At 35.1% G+C, this 15,305-nt stretch overlaps 1 protein-coding gene across 1 annotated transcript in view; it reads left to right on the forward strand.

Annotated features, from left to right (window-relative positions):
- The window catches only part of LOC139384895 (transmembrane protein 266-like), a 102,302-nt gene that overhangs the window by 54,004 nt on the left and 32,993 nt on the right, over nt 1–15,305 (forward strand). The window contains exon 6 of the mRNA XM_071129795.1: nt 4,785–4,841. Coding sequence (XP_070985896.1) covers nt 4,785–4,841 — 57 coding nt within the window. The remainder of the gene's footprint in view (nt 1–4,784; nt 4,842–15,305) is intronic.

The raw sequence follows: 15,305 nt of genomic DNA on the forward strand, positions 1-15,305 counted from the left end.
TAGCATTTCTACAGTAAAACTGTGCACTTATTGTTTTTCAGAGAGTAATGGAGGTGGAAGCACTGGAAAGACCACATTCATTTGTATTTATCGATGAAGCTGGATTTAACCTTGCCAAAACACGGCGCAGAGGAAGGAATGTTATAGGTCAAAGGGCCATTGTGGAGGTTCCAGGCCAAAGGGGGGGAAATATCACCATGTGTGCTGCAATGGCCAATGATGGTTTGCTTCTCAACACACCACTCATTGGCCCATACAACACAGAAAGGCTTATAGCTTTCCTAGAACAGCTCTATGCTCAGCTAGTGCCAGCAGAACAGGGGGAGCCAGTAAGAAACCCCCAAGTTTTTGTCATAGTTTGCGATAACGTTGCTTTTCACCACTCTGCAGCTGTCACAGATTGGTTTGCAGCACATCACAGATTTATGGTTTTGTACCTGCCTGCATATTCACCCTTCCTCAACCCAATAGAGGAGTTTTTCTCTGCCTGGAGGTGGAAAGTGTTTGGCCAAATGTCTCTTTTGGAAGCCATGCGTGCCGGATGTGAGGACACGAGTCCAGAGGACTGCCAGGGATGGATAAGGCACTCCAAAAGGTTCTTCCCCAGGTGCATGGCAAGAGAAAACATTAGATGTGATGTTGAAGAAAACCTGTGGCCTGATTCTAGAGAGAGGCAGGATTAGCCCCTCAATTATTTGTTCGAATTACAGTATGTACTTTTAGTTTCTACCTTTTTTTTCTCATTACTGTAATTCCGTAAATTACTACAGACTATTGAAGCAAACTGTTAATTTTCATTTACCTTAAAGAATTGTTATGTTCTAAAAATTTTAATAAATCATGTGAAAGAATGTCACTCTTTTCTTTGAAGAAAATATTACTTTGTATGAAGTCACTGAAATTGTTCAAACTGTAAAGATGAAAAGTTTGTATTTTCTGTATTGGTGTTTGATGCTAGTGTTTTTACTCTCAGTGTGTTCTGAGTGACAGTGTGTGTTATCTCAGTGAGGGTTGTGCATAGTGTTTGGCTGCACTGAGCGTGTTTTGAGCCATGTGTTAAGAGTTGTGTTGCTTGGAATGAGTTTTGCAGGTGATGTGAACTGTTTAGCTCAGGTGACTGTTGGTAGTGCAGACTGTAGTTAGAGTTTTGCACATGTGACTCCAGTTGTGCCCACTGTCGTTTAGCAATCGAAAAAAACTGTAAAACACGTTTTCAACCACTCCACATATTTTGCACCCATCCCTTTAGCGGGATCATTTTCATCAACACCCGCTGAATTGCAGTGCGCCAAATTCTACAATACTACAAATATTTAATTTTCATGAAATCACAAGTGCAATATAGCAAAACACAGCTTAGCTTGTTGTTAATCCACCTGGCTTGTCAGATTTCAATACAGCTTTTCGGCGAAAGCATAACAAGCATTTATGTAAGAACATCTCTCTCAGTAGACAAAATATTACAAACACTAGCAGCCAAGTAGATTGGTCATGAAGGTCAGAAAAGCAATAGATTAAATCTGTCACGTTCTGACCTTTATTTCCTTTGTTTTGTATTTATTTAGTATGGTCAGGGCGTGAGTTGGGTGGGCAGTCTATGTTTGTTTTTCTATGTTTTGGGGTATTTCTATGTTTCGGCCTAGTATGGTTCTCAATCAGAAGCAGGTGTCATTAGTTGTCTCTGATTGAGAATCATACTTAGGTAGCCTGGGTTTCACTGTGTGTTTGTGGGTGATTGTTCCTGTCTCTGTGTTTTGCACCAGACAGGGCTGTTTTTGGTTTTCCACGTTTATTGTTTTGTAGTGTTCGTGTTTATCTGTTTTTATTAAACATGAATCAATATAATCACGCTGCGTTTTGGTCCGCCTCTACTTCACCCCAAGAGAACCATTACAAAATCGCTTACCTTTGAAGATCTTCGGATGTTTGCACTCACGAGACTTCCAGTTACACAATAAATGTTCCTTTTGTTCCATAAAGATTATTTTTATATCCAAAATACCTCCATTTGTTTGGCACGTTATGTTCAGAAATCCACAGGCTCAAGCAGTCACGACAATTCCAAATAGTATGCGTAATGTCCACAGAAACATGTCAAAGTTTTTTATAATCAATCCTCTGGTTCTTTTTAAAATATATAATCGATAATATATCAACCGTAACTGTCGCTTTTTCAATAGGAGAGGGAAAGACAATGGCTGCCCCACTCTGTTGCGCAAGCAAAACTCTGCTAACACCCAGCTATCACTGATGCGATGTCATCTTTCTCGCTCATTTTTCAAAATAAAAGCCTGAAACTATGTCTAAAGACTGTTGACACCTTGAGGAAGCCATAGGAAAATTAATCTGGTTGATATCCCTTTAAATGAAGGCAAGGCATCCAATGCTTTCAGGAAAAACAGCACTTCCTGGTTTGATTTTCCTCAGGTTTTTGCCTGCAATATCAGTTTTGTTCTGTTATAATCACAGACAATATTTTGACAGTTTTGTAAACTTTAGAGTGTTTTCTATCCTAATCTGACAATTATATGCATATTCTAGTTTCTGGGCCTGAGAAATAGGGAGTTTCTCATTTTTTAGCCAAAAACAAAAATCCTGCACCCTACACTCAAGAAGTTAACAAACTATAGTTTTGGCAAGTCAGTTAGGACATCTACTTTGTGCATTACACAAGTCATTTTTTCAAAAATAGTTTACAGACAGATTATTTCACTTATAATTCACTGTATCACAATTCCGGTGGGTCAGAGGTTTACATACACTGAGTTGACTGTGCCTTTAAACAGCTTGGAAATTATGTCATGGCTTTAGAAGCTTCTGATAGGCTAATTGACATCATTTGAGTCAATTGGAGGTGTACCTGTGGATGTATTTCAAGGCCTACCTTCAAGCTCAGTGCCTCTTTGTTTAACATCATTGGAACATCAAAAGAAATCAGCCAAATTGTAGACATCCACAAGTCTGGTTCATCCTTGGGAGCAATTTCCAAACACCTGAAGGTACCACGTTCATCTGTACAAACAATAGTACGCAAGTATAAACACCATGGGACCACGCAGCCGTCATACCGCTCAAGAAGGAGGCATTCTGTCTCCTAGAGATGAACGTACTTTGGTGCGAAAGGATCTTGTGAAGATGCTGGGGGAAAACAGGTTCAAAAGTATCTATATCGACAGGAAAACGAGTCCTATATCGACATAACCTGAATGGCCGCTCAGCAAGGAAGAAGCCATTGCTTCAAAACTGCCATTTCAACTGCACATGGGGACAAAGATCGTACCTTTTGGAGAAATGTCCTCTGGTCTGAACAAAATTATAACCGTTTGGCATAAAGACCATCGTTATGTTTGGAGGAAGAAGGGGGAATCTTGCAAGCCAAAGAACACCATCCCAACCGTGAAGCACAGGGGTGGCAGCATCATGTTGTGGGGGTGCTTTGCTGAAGGAGTGACTGGTGCACTTCACAAAATAGATGGCGTCATGAGGTAGGAAAATGATGTGGATATATTGAAGCAACATCTCAAGACATCAGTCAGGAAGTTAAAGTTTGTTCGCAAATGGGTCTTCCAAATGGACAATGACCCCGAGCATACTTCCAAAGTTGTGGCAAAATGGCTTAAGGACAACAAAGTCAAGGTATTGGAGTGGCCATCACAAATCCCTGACCTCAATCCCATAGAACATTTGTGGGCCGAACTGAAAAAGCGTGTGCGAGCAAGGAGACCTACAAACCTGACTCAGTTACACTAGCTCTGTCAGGAGGAATGTGTCATGCCCTGGTCTTAGTATTTTGTGTTTTCTTTATTATTTTGGTCAGGCCAGGGTGTGACATGGGTTTATTTATGTGGTGTGTTTTGTCTTGGGGTTTTCGTAGGTATTGGGATTGTGGCTTAGTGGGGTTCTCTAGCAAAGTCTATGGCTGTCTGGAGTGGTTCTCAATCAGAGGCAGGTGTTTATCGTTGTCTCTGATTGGGAACCATATTTAGGCAGCCATATTCTTTGAGTGTTTCGTGGGTGATTGTTCCTGTCTTTGTGTTTGTTGTCACCAGATAGGCTGTTTAGGTTTTCACACGTGTATTGTTTTGTTAGTTTATTCATGTATAGTTTTTCTTCATTAAAATACCATGAATAACAACCACGCTGCATTTTGGTCCGATCCTTGCTACACCTCCTCGTCAGAGGAGGAGATAGAAGAAAACCGTTACAGAATGGGTCAAAATTCACCCAACTTATTGTGGGAAGCTTGTGGAAAGCTACCTGAAACGTTTGACCTAAGTTAAACAATTTAAAGGAAATTCTACCAAATACTAATTGAGTGTATGTAAACTTCTGACCCACTGGGAATGTGATGAAAGAAATAAAAGCTGAAAAAAATAATTCGCTCTACTATTTTGATATTTTACATTCTTAAAATAAAGTGGTGATCCTAACTGACCTAAGACAGGACATTTTTACTAGGATTAAATGTCAGGAATTGTGAAAAACTGAGTTTAAATGTATTTGGCTAAGGTGTATGTTAACTTCCGACTTCAACTGTATATGTTACTTTCTGTGACCATGTAGATAGGAAGGCTTGAGTCAAAGAAAGCCTACGTTCACAGCAGCAGTATAAAAATGGAGACTGTAACTTGTCCTCTTTTTTTTTGTCCATATTCAAATGACGTTTCAAATGTGTTGTAGATGTGTTGAAACCTGAGGAGAGTGAGAATATTTTGCATATCATGGGAGAGGTTGTATTTGGCTTTTCTCCTCCCCTTCCATCCTTTCTCTCCCTCTTTTCACAGACAGTCTTCAGGATTGTAGTCCTTGGGATTTGGGACTACATTGAGAACAAAGTAGAGGTAAGATTAATTACGCAAGCGTCATAGCAAGTAATGAAAATATAATAACTTTCCCTCGAGAAATCATGAGTTTTATCATTGAACAATTTTTTTCCCTCAAATCAATTCACATTACAATTGTTAATTGTTAAATGCTGCCCAAAAGTCTATGTGCATTGTAATCTTCCTCATATAATAAACCTCAATGTAATATCTCCTAATGACAGTGTGTAATATCTCATAATAACAGTGTGTAATATCTCCTAATGACAGCATGGTATATCTCCTAATAACAGTGTGTAATATCTCCTAATGACAGCATGGTATATCTCCTAATAACAGTGTGTAATATCTCCTAATGACAGCATGGTATATCTCCTAATAACAGTGTGTAATATCTCCTAATAACAGTGTGTAATATCTCCTAATAACAGTGTGTAATATCTCCTAATAACAGCGTGTAATATCTCCTAATGACAGCATGGTATATCTCCTAATGACCGTGTGTAATATCTCCTAATAACAGTGTGTAATATCTCCTAATAATAGTGTGTAATATCTCCTAATGATTGTGTGTAATATCTCCTAATGACAATGTGTAATATCTCCTAATGACAATGTGTAATATCTCCTAATGACAGTGTGTAATATCTCCTAATAATAGTGTGTAATATCTCCTAATGATTGTGTGTAAAATCTCCTAATGACAGTGTGTAATATCTCCTAATGATAGTGTATAATATCTCCTAATAATAGTGTGTAATATCTCCTAATGATTGTGTGTAATATCTCCTTTAATGACGGTGTGTAATATCTCCTTTAATGACCGTGTGTAATATCTCCTAATGACTGTGTGTAATATCTCCTTTAATGACCGTGTGTAATATCTCCTTTAATGACAGTGTGTAATATCTCCTTTAATGACCATGTGTAATATCTCATAATTACAGTGTGTAATATCTCCTAATGACAGTGTGTAATATCTCCTAATGATTGTGTGTAATATCTCCTAATGACAATGTGTAATATCTCCTAATGACAATGTGTAATATCTCCTAATGACAGTGTGTAATATCTCCTAATAATAGTGTATAATATATCCTAATAATAGTGTGTAATATCTCCTAATGATTGTGTGTAATATCTCCTTTAATGACAGTGTGTAATATCTCCTTTAATGACCGTGTGTAATATCCCCTAATGACTGTGTGTAATATCTCCTTTAATGACCGTGTGTAATATCTCCTTTAATGACAGTGTGTAATATCTCCTTTAATGACAGTGTGTAATATCTCATAATTACAGTGTGTAATATCTCCTAATGACAGTGTGTAATATCTCCTTTAATGACCGTGTGTAATATCTCCTAATGACTGTGTGTAATATCTCCTAATGACAGTGTGGAATATCTCCTAATGACAGTGTGTAATATCTCCTTTAATGACCGTGTGTAATATCTCCTAATGACTGTGTGTAATATCTCCTAATGACAGTGTGTAATATCTCCTGATGACATTGTGTAATATCTCCTAATAACAGTGTGTAATATCTCCTGTTGACAGTTTGTAATATATCCTAATGATAGTGTATAATATCTCCTAATGACAGTGTGTAATATCTCCTAATAACAGTGTGTAATATCTCCTAATAACAGTGTGTAATATCTCCTAATGACAGTGTGTAATATCTCCTAATAACTGTATAATATCTCCTAATGACAGTGTGTAATATCTCCTAATAACAGTGTGTAATATCTCCTAATAACAGTGTGTAATATATCCTAATGACAGTGTGTAATATCTCCTAATAACTGTATAATATCTCCTAATGACAGTGTGTAATATCTCCTAATAACAGTGTGTAATATCTCCTGTTGACAGTTTGTAATATATCCTAATGACAGTGTGTAATATCTCCTAATAACAGTGTGTAATATCTCCTAATGACAGTGTATAATATATCCTAATGACAGTGTGGAATATCTCCTAATGACAGCATGGTATCAGCATCTCCTAATGATTGTGTGTAATATCTCCTTTAATGACAGTGTGTAATATCTCCTTTAATGACCGTGTGTAATATCTCCTAATGACTGTGTGTAATATCTCCTAATGACAGTGTGGAATATCTCCTAATGACAGTGTGTAATATCTCCTTTAATGACCGTGTGTAATATCTCCTAATGACTGTGTGTAATATCTCCTAATGACAGTGTGTAATATCTCCTGATGACAGTGTGTAATATCTCCTGATGACAGTTTGTAATATATCCTAATGATAGTGTATAATATCTCCTAATGACAGTGTGTAATATCTCCTAATAACAGTGTGTAATATCTCCTAATAACAGTGTGTAATATCTCCTAATGACAGTGTGTAATATCTCCTAATAACTGTATAATATCTCCTAATGACAGTGTATAATATCTCCTAATGACAGTGTATAATATATCCTAATGACAGTGTGGAATATCTCCTAATGACAGCATGGTATATCTCCTAATGACAACATGGTATATCTCCTAATGACAGTGTGGAATATCTCCTGATGATAGTGTGTAATATCTCCTAATGACAGCATGTAATATCTCCTAATGACAGTGTGTAATATCTCCTAATGACAGTGTGTAATATCTCCTGATGACAGTGTGTAATATCTCCTTTAATGGCCGTGTGTAATATCTCCTAATGACTGTGTGTAATATCTCCTAATGACAGTGTGGAATATCTCCTAATGACAGTGTGTAATATCTCCTTTAATGACCGTGTGTAATATCTCCTAATGACTGTGTGTAATATCTCCTAATGACAGTGTGTAATATCTCCTGATGACAGTGTGTAATATCTCCTGATGACAGTTTGTAATATATCCTAATGATAGTGTATAATATCTCCTTTAATGACCGTTTGTAATATCTCCTGATGACAGTGTGTAATATCTCCTGATGACAGTGTGTAATATCTCCTAATGACTGTGTGTAATATCTCCTTTAATGACCGTTTGTAATATCTCCTGATGACAGTGTGTAATATCTCCTGATGACAGTTTGTAATATATCCTAATGATAGTGTATAATATCTCCTAATGACAGTGTGTAATATCTCCTAATAACAGTGTGTAATATCTCCTAATAACAGTGTGTAATATCTCCTAATGACAGTGTGTAATATCTCCTAATAACTGTATAATATCTCCTAATGACAGTGTATAATATCTCCTAATGACAGTGTATAATATATCCTAATGACAGTGTGGAATATCTCCTAATGACAGCATGGTATCAGCATCTCCTAATGATTGTGTGTAATATCTCCTTTAATGACAGTGTGTAATACCTCCTTTAATGACTGTGTGTAATATCTCCTAATGACTGTGTGTAATATCTCCTTTAATGACCGTGTGTAATATCTCCTTTAATGACAGTGTGTAATATCTCCTTTAATGACCATGTGTAATATCTCATAATTACAGTGTGTAATATCTCCTAATGACAGTGTGTAATATCTCCTTTAATGACCGTTTGTAATATCTCCTAATGACTGTGTGTAATATCTCCTAATGACAGTGTGGAATATCTCCTAATGACAGTGTGTAATATCTCCTTTAATGACCGTGTGTAATATCTCCTAATGACTGTGTGTAATATCTCCTAATGACAGTGTGTAATATCTCCTGATGACAGTGTGTAATATCTCCTGATGACAGTTTGTAATATATCCTAATGATAGTGTATAATATATCCTAATGACAGTGTGTAATATCTCCTAATAACAGTGTGTAATATCTCCTAATAACAGTGTGTAATATCTCCTAATGACAGTGTGTAATATCTCCTAATAACTGTATAATATCTCCTAATGACAGTGTATAATATCTCCTAATGACAGTGTATAATATATCCTAATGACAGTGTGGAATATCTCCTAATGACAGCATGGTATATCTCCTAATGACAACATGGTATATCTCCTAATGACAGTGTGGAATATCTCCTGATGATAGTGTGTAATATCTCCTAATGACAGCGTGTAATATCTCCTAATGACAGTGTGGAATATCTCCTAATGACAGCATGGTATATCTCCTAATGACCGTGTGTAATATCTCCTAATGACAGTGTGTAATATCTCCTAATAACAGTTTGTAATATCTCCTTTAATGACAGTGTGTAATATCTCCTAATAACAGTGTGTAATATCTCCTAATAACAGTGTGTAATATCTCCTAATGACAGTGTGTAATAACTCCTTTAATGACAGTGTGTAATATCTCCTAATGACCGTGTGTAATATCTCCTAATGACCGTGTGTAATATCTCCTAATAACAGTGTGTAATATCTCCTAATAACAGTGTGTAATATCTCCTGATGACAGTGTGTAATATCTCCTTTAATGACCATGCGTAATATATCCTAATGACAGTGTATAATATATCCAATGACAGTGTGTAATATCTCCTAATGACCGTGTGTAATATCTCCTAATGACCGTGTGTAATATCTCCTTTAATAACAGTGTGTAATATCTCCTTTAATGACAGTGTGTAATATCTCCTAATGACCGTGTGTAATATCTCCTTTAATAACAGTGTGTAATATCTCCTTTAATGACTGTGTGTAATATCTCCTAATGACAGCATGGTATATCTCCTAATGACTGTGTGTAATATCTCCTAATGACCGTGTGTAATATCTCCTAATGACAGTTTATAATATATCCAATGACAGTGTGTAATATCTCCTAATAATAGTGTGTAATATCTCCTAATGATTGTGTGTAAAATCTCCTAATGACAGTGTGTAATATCTCCTTTAATGACCGTGTGTAATATCTCCTAATAACAGTGTGTAATATCTCCTTTAATGACAGTGTGTAATATCTCCTTTAATGACAGTGTGTAATATCTCCTAATAACAGTGTGTAATATCTCCTTTAATGACAGTGTGTAATATCTCCTAATAACAGTGTGTAATATCTCCTTTAATGACAGTGTGTAATATCTCCTTTAATGACCGTGTGTAATATCTCCTAATGACTGTGTGTAATATCTCCTTTAATGACCGTGTGTAATATCTCCTTTAATGACAGTGTGTAATATCTCCTTTAATGACCATGTGTAATATCTCATAATTACAGTGTGTAATATCTCCTAATGACAGTGTGTAATATCTCCTTTAATGACCGTGTGTAATATCTCCTAATGACTGTGTGTAATATCTCCTAATGACAGTGTGGAATATCTCCTAATGACAGTGTGTAATATCTCCTTTAATGACCGTGTGTAATATCTCCTAATGACTGTGTGTAATATCTCCTAATGACAGTGTGTAATATCTCCTGATGACAGTGTGTAATATCTCCTGATGACAGTTTGTAATATATCCTAATGATAGTGTATAATATCTCCTAATGACAGTGTGTAATATCTCCTAATAACAGTGTGTAATATCTCCTAATAACAGTGTGTAATATCTCCTAATGACAGTGTGTAATATCTCCTAATAACTGTATAATATCTCCTAATGACAGTGTATAATATCTCCTAATGACAGTGTATAATATATCCTAATGACAGTGTGGAATATCTCCTAATGACAGCATGGTATATCTCCTAATGACAACATGGTATATCTCCTAATGACAGTGTGGAATATCTCCTGATGATAGTGTGTAATATCTCCTAATGACAGCATGTAATATCTCCTAATGACAGTGTGTAATATCTCCTAATGACAGTGTGTAATATCTCCTTTAATGGCCGTGTGTAATATCTCCTAATGACTGTGTGTAATATCTCCTAATGACAGTGTGGAATATCTCCTAATGACAGTGTGTAATATCTCCTTTAATGACCGTGTGTAATATCTCCTAATGACTGTGTGTAATATCTCCTAATGACATTGTGTAATATCTCCTGATGACAGTGTGTAATATCTCCTGATGACAGTTTGTAATATATCCTAATGATAGTGTATAATATCTCCTTTAATGACCGTTTGTAATATCTCCTGATGACAGTGTGTAATATCTCCTGATGACAGTGTGTAATATCTCCTAATGACTGTGTGTAATATCTCCTTTAATGACCGTTTGTAATATCTCCTGATGACAGTGTGTAATATCTCCTGATGACAGTTTGTAATATATCCTAATGATAGTGTATAATATCTCCTAATGACAGTGTGTAATATCTCCTAATAACAGTGTGTAATATCTCCTAATAACAGTGTGTAATATCTCCTAATGACAGTGTGTAATATCTCCTAATAACTGTATAATATCTCCTAATGACAGTGTATAATATCTCCTAATGACAGTGTATAATATATCCTAATGACAGTGTGGAATATCTCCTAATGACAGCATGGTATCAGCATCTCCTAATGATTGTGTGTAATATCTCCTTTAATGACAGTGTGTAAACCTCCTTTAATGACCGTGTGTAATATCTCCTAATGACTGTGTGTAATATCTCCTTTAATGACCGTGTGTAATATCTCCTTTAATGACAGTGTGTAATATCTCCTTTAATGACCATGTGTAATATCTCATAATTACAGTGTGTAATATCTCCTAATGACAGTGTGTAATATCTCCTTTAATGACCGTTTGTAATATCTCCTAATGACTGTGTGTAATATCTCCTAATGACAGTGTGGAATATCTCCTAATGACAGTGTGTAATATCTCCTTTAATGACCGTGTGTAATATCTCCTAATGACTGTGTGTAATATCTCCTAATGACAGTGTGTAATATCTCCTGATGACAGTGTGTAATATCTCCTGATGACAGTTTGTAATATATCCTAATGATAGTGTATAATATATCCTAATTACAGTGTGTAATATCTCCTAATAACAGTGTGTAATATCTCCTAATAACAGTGTGTAATATCTCCTAATGACAGTGTGTAATATCTCCTAATAACTGTATAATATCTCCTAATGACAGTGTATAATATCTCCTAATGACAGTGTATAATATATCCTAATGACAGTGTGGAATATCTCCTAATGACAGCATGGTATATCTCCTAATGACAACATGGTATATCTCCTAATGACAGTGTGGAATATCTCCTGATGATAGTGTGTAATATCTCCTAATGACAGCGTGTAATATCTCCTAATGACAGTGTGGAATATCTCCTAATGACAGCATGGTATATCTCCTAATGACAGTGTGTAATATCTCCTAATAACAGTTTGTAATATCTCCTTTAATGACAGTGTGCAATATCTCCTAATAACAGTGTGTAATATCTCCTAATAACAGTGTGTAATATCTCCTAATGACAGTGTGTAATAACTCCTTTAATGACAGTGTGTAATATCTCCTAATGACCGTGTGTAATATCTCCTAATGACCGTGTGTAATATCTCCTAATAACAGTGTGTAATATCTCCTAATAACCGTGTGTAATATCTCCTGATGACAGTGTGTAATATCTCCTTTAATGACCATGCGTAATATATCCTAATGACAGTGTATAATATATCCAATGACAGTGTGTAATATCTCCTAATGACCGTGTGTAATATCTCCTAATGACCGTGTGTAATATCTCCTTTAATAACAGTGTGTAATATCTCCTTTAATGACAGTGTGTAATATCTCCTAATGACCGTGTGTAATATCTCCTTTAATAACAGTGTGTAATATCTCCTTTAATGACTGTTTGTAATATCTCCTAATGACAGCATGGTATATCTCCTAATGACTGTGTGTAATATCTCCAAATGACCGTGTGTAATATCTCCTAATGACAGTTTATAATATATCCAATGACAGTGTGTAATATCTCCTAATAATAGTGTGTAATATCTCCTAATGATTGTGTGTAAAATCTCCTAATGACAGTGTGTAATATCTCCTTTAATGACCGTGTGTAATATCTCCTAATAACAGTGTGTAATATCTCCTTTAATGACAGTGTGTAATATCTCCTTTAATGACAGTGTGTAATATCTCCTAATAACAGTGTGTAATATCTCCTTTAATGACAGTGTGTAATATCTCCTAATAACAGTGTGTAATATCTCCTTTAATGACAGTGTGTAATATCTCCTTTAATGACAGTGTGTAATATCTCCTAATAACAGTGTGTAATATCTCCTAATAACAGTGTGTAATATATCCTAATGACAGTGTGTAATATCTCCTAATGACAGTGTGTAATATCTCCTAATAACAGTGTGTAATATCTCCTAATAACAGTGTGTAATATCTCCTTTAATAACAGTGTGTAATATCTCCTTTAATGACAGTGTGTAATATCTCCTAATAACAGTGTGTAATATCTCCTTTAATGACAGTGTGTAATATCTCCTTTAATGACAGTGTGTAATATCTCCTAATAACAGTGTGTAATATCTCCTAATAACAGTGTGTAATATATCCTAATGACAGTGTGTAATATCTCCTAATGACAGTGTGTAATATCTCCTAATAACAGTGTGTAATATCTCCTAATAACAGTGTGTAATATCTCCTTTAATAACAGTGTGTAATATCTCCTTTAATGACAGTGTGTAATATCTCCTATTAACAGTGTGTAATATCTCCTAATGATTGTGTGTAAAATCTCCTAATAACAGTGTGTAATATCTCCTTTAATGACCGTGTGTAATATCTCCTAATAACAGTGTGTAATATCTCCTTTAATAACAGTGTGTAATATCTCCTTTAATGACAGTGTGTAATATCTCCTTTAATGACCGTGTGTAATATCTCCTTTAATGACCGTGTGTAATATCTCCTAATGATTGTGTGTAATATCTCCTTTAATGACCGTGTGTAATATCTCCTAATAACAGTGTGTAATATCTCCTTTAATAACAGTGTGTAATATCTCCTTTAATGACAGTGTGTAATATCTCCTAATAACAGTGTATAATATCTCCTTTAATGACCGTGTGTAATATATCCTAATGACAGTGTATAATATATCAAATGACAGTGTGTAATATCTCCTAATGACCGTGTGTAATATCTCCTTTAATAACAGTGTGTAATATCTCCTTTAATGACCGTGTGTAATATCTCCTAATGACTGTGTGTAATATCTCCTAATGACCGTGTGTAATATCTCCTAATGACAGTGTATAATATATCCAATGACAGTGTGTAATATCTCCTAATAATAGTGTGTAATATCTCCTAATGACAGTGTGTAAAATCTCCTAATAACAGTGTGTAATTTCTCCTAATGACAGTGTGTAATATCTCCTAATGACAGTGTATAATATATCCAATGACAGTGTGTAATATCTCCTAATAATAGTTTGTAATATCTCCTAATTATTGTGTGTAACATCTCCTAATGACAGTGTGTAATATCTCCTTTAATGACCTTGTGTAATATCTCCTAATAACAGTGTGTAATATCTCCTTTAATGACAGTGTGTAATATCTCCTTTAATGACAGTGTGTAATATCTCCTAATAACAGTGTGTAATATCTCCTTTAATGACAGTGTGTAATATCTCCTAATGACAGTGTGTAATATCTCCTTTAATGACAGTGTGTAATATCTCCTAATAACAGTGTGTAATATCTCCTTTAATGACAGTGTGTAATATCTCCTAATAACAGTGTGTAATATCTCCTAATAACAGTGTGTAATATCTCCTTTAATAACAGTGTGTAATATCTCCTTTAATGACAGTGTGTAATATCTCCTATTAACAGTGTGTAATATCTCCTAATGATTGTGTGTAAAATCTCCTAATAACAGTGTGTAATATCTCCTTTAATGACCGTGTGTAATATCTCCTAATAACAGTGTGTAATATCTCCTTTAATAACAGTGTGTAATATCTCCTTTAATGACAGTGTGTAATATCTCCTTTAATGACCGTGTGTAATATCTCCTTTAATGACCGTGTGTAATATCTCCTAATGATTGTGTGTAATATCTCCTTTAATGACCGTGTGTAATATCTCCTAATAACAGTGTGTAATATCTCCTTTAATAACAGTGTGTAATATCTCCTTTAATGACAGTGTGTAATATCTCCTAATAACAGTGTATAATATCTCCTTTAATGACCGTGTGTAATATATCCTAATGACAGTGTATAATATATCAAATGACAGTGTGTAATATCTCCTAATGACCGTGTGTAATATCTCCTTTAATAACAGTGTGTAATATCTCCTTTAATGACCGTGTGTAATATCTCCTAATGACTGTGTGTAATATCTCCTAATGACCGTGTGTAATATCTCCTAATGACAGTGTATAATATATCCAATGACAGTGTGTAATATCTCCTAATAATAGTGTGTAATATCTCCTAATGACAGTGTGTAAAATCTCCTAATAACAGTGTGTAATTTCTCCTAATGACAGTGTGTAATATCTCCTTTAATGACAGTGTGTAATATCTCCTAATGACAGTGTATAATATATCCAATGACAGTGTGTAATATCTCCTAATAATAGTTTGTAATATCTCCTAATTATTGTGTGTAACATCT

This window comes from Oncorhynchus clarkii, chromosome 26 (genome assembly GCF_045791955.1).
Source record: "Oncorhynchus clarkii lewisi isolate Uvic-CL-2024 chromosome 26, UVic_Ocla_1.0, whole genome shotgun sequence".
NCBI lineage: Eukaryota > Metazoa > Chordata > Actinopteri > Salmoniformes > Salmonidae > Oncorhynchus > Oncorhynchus clarkii.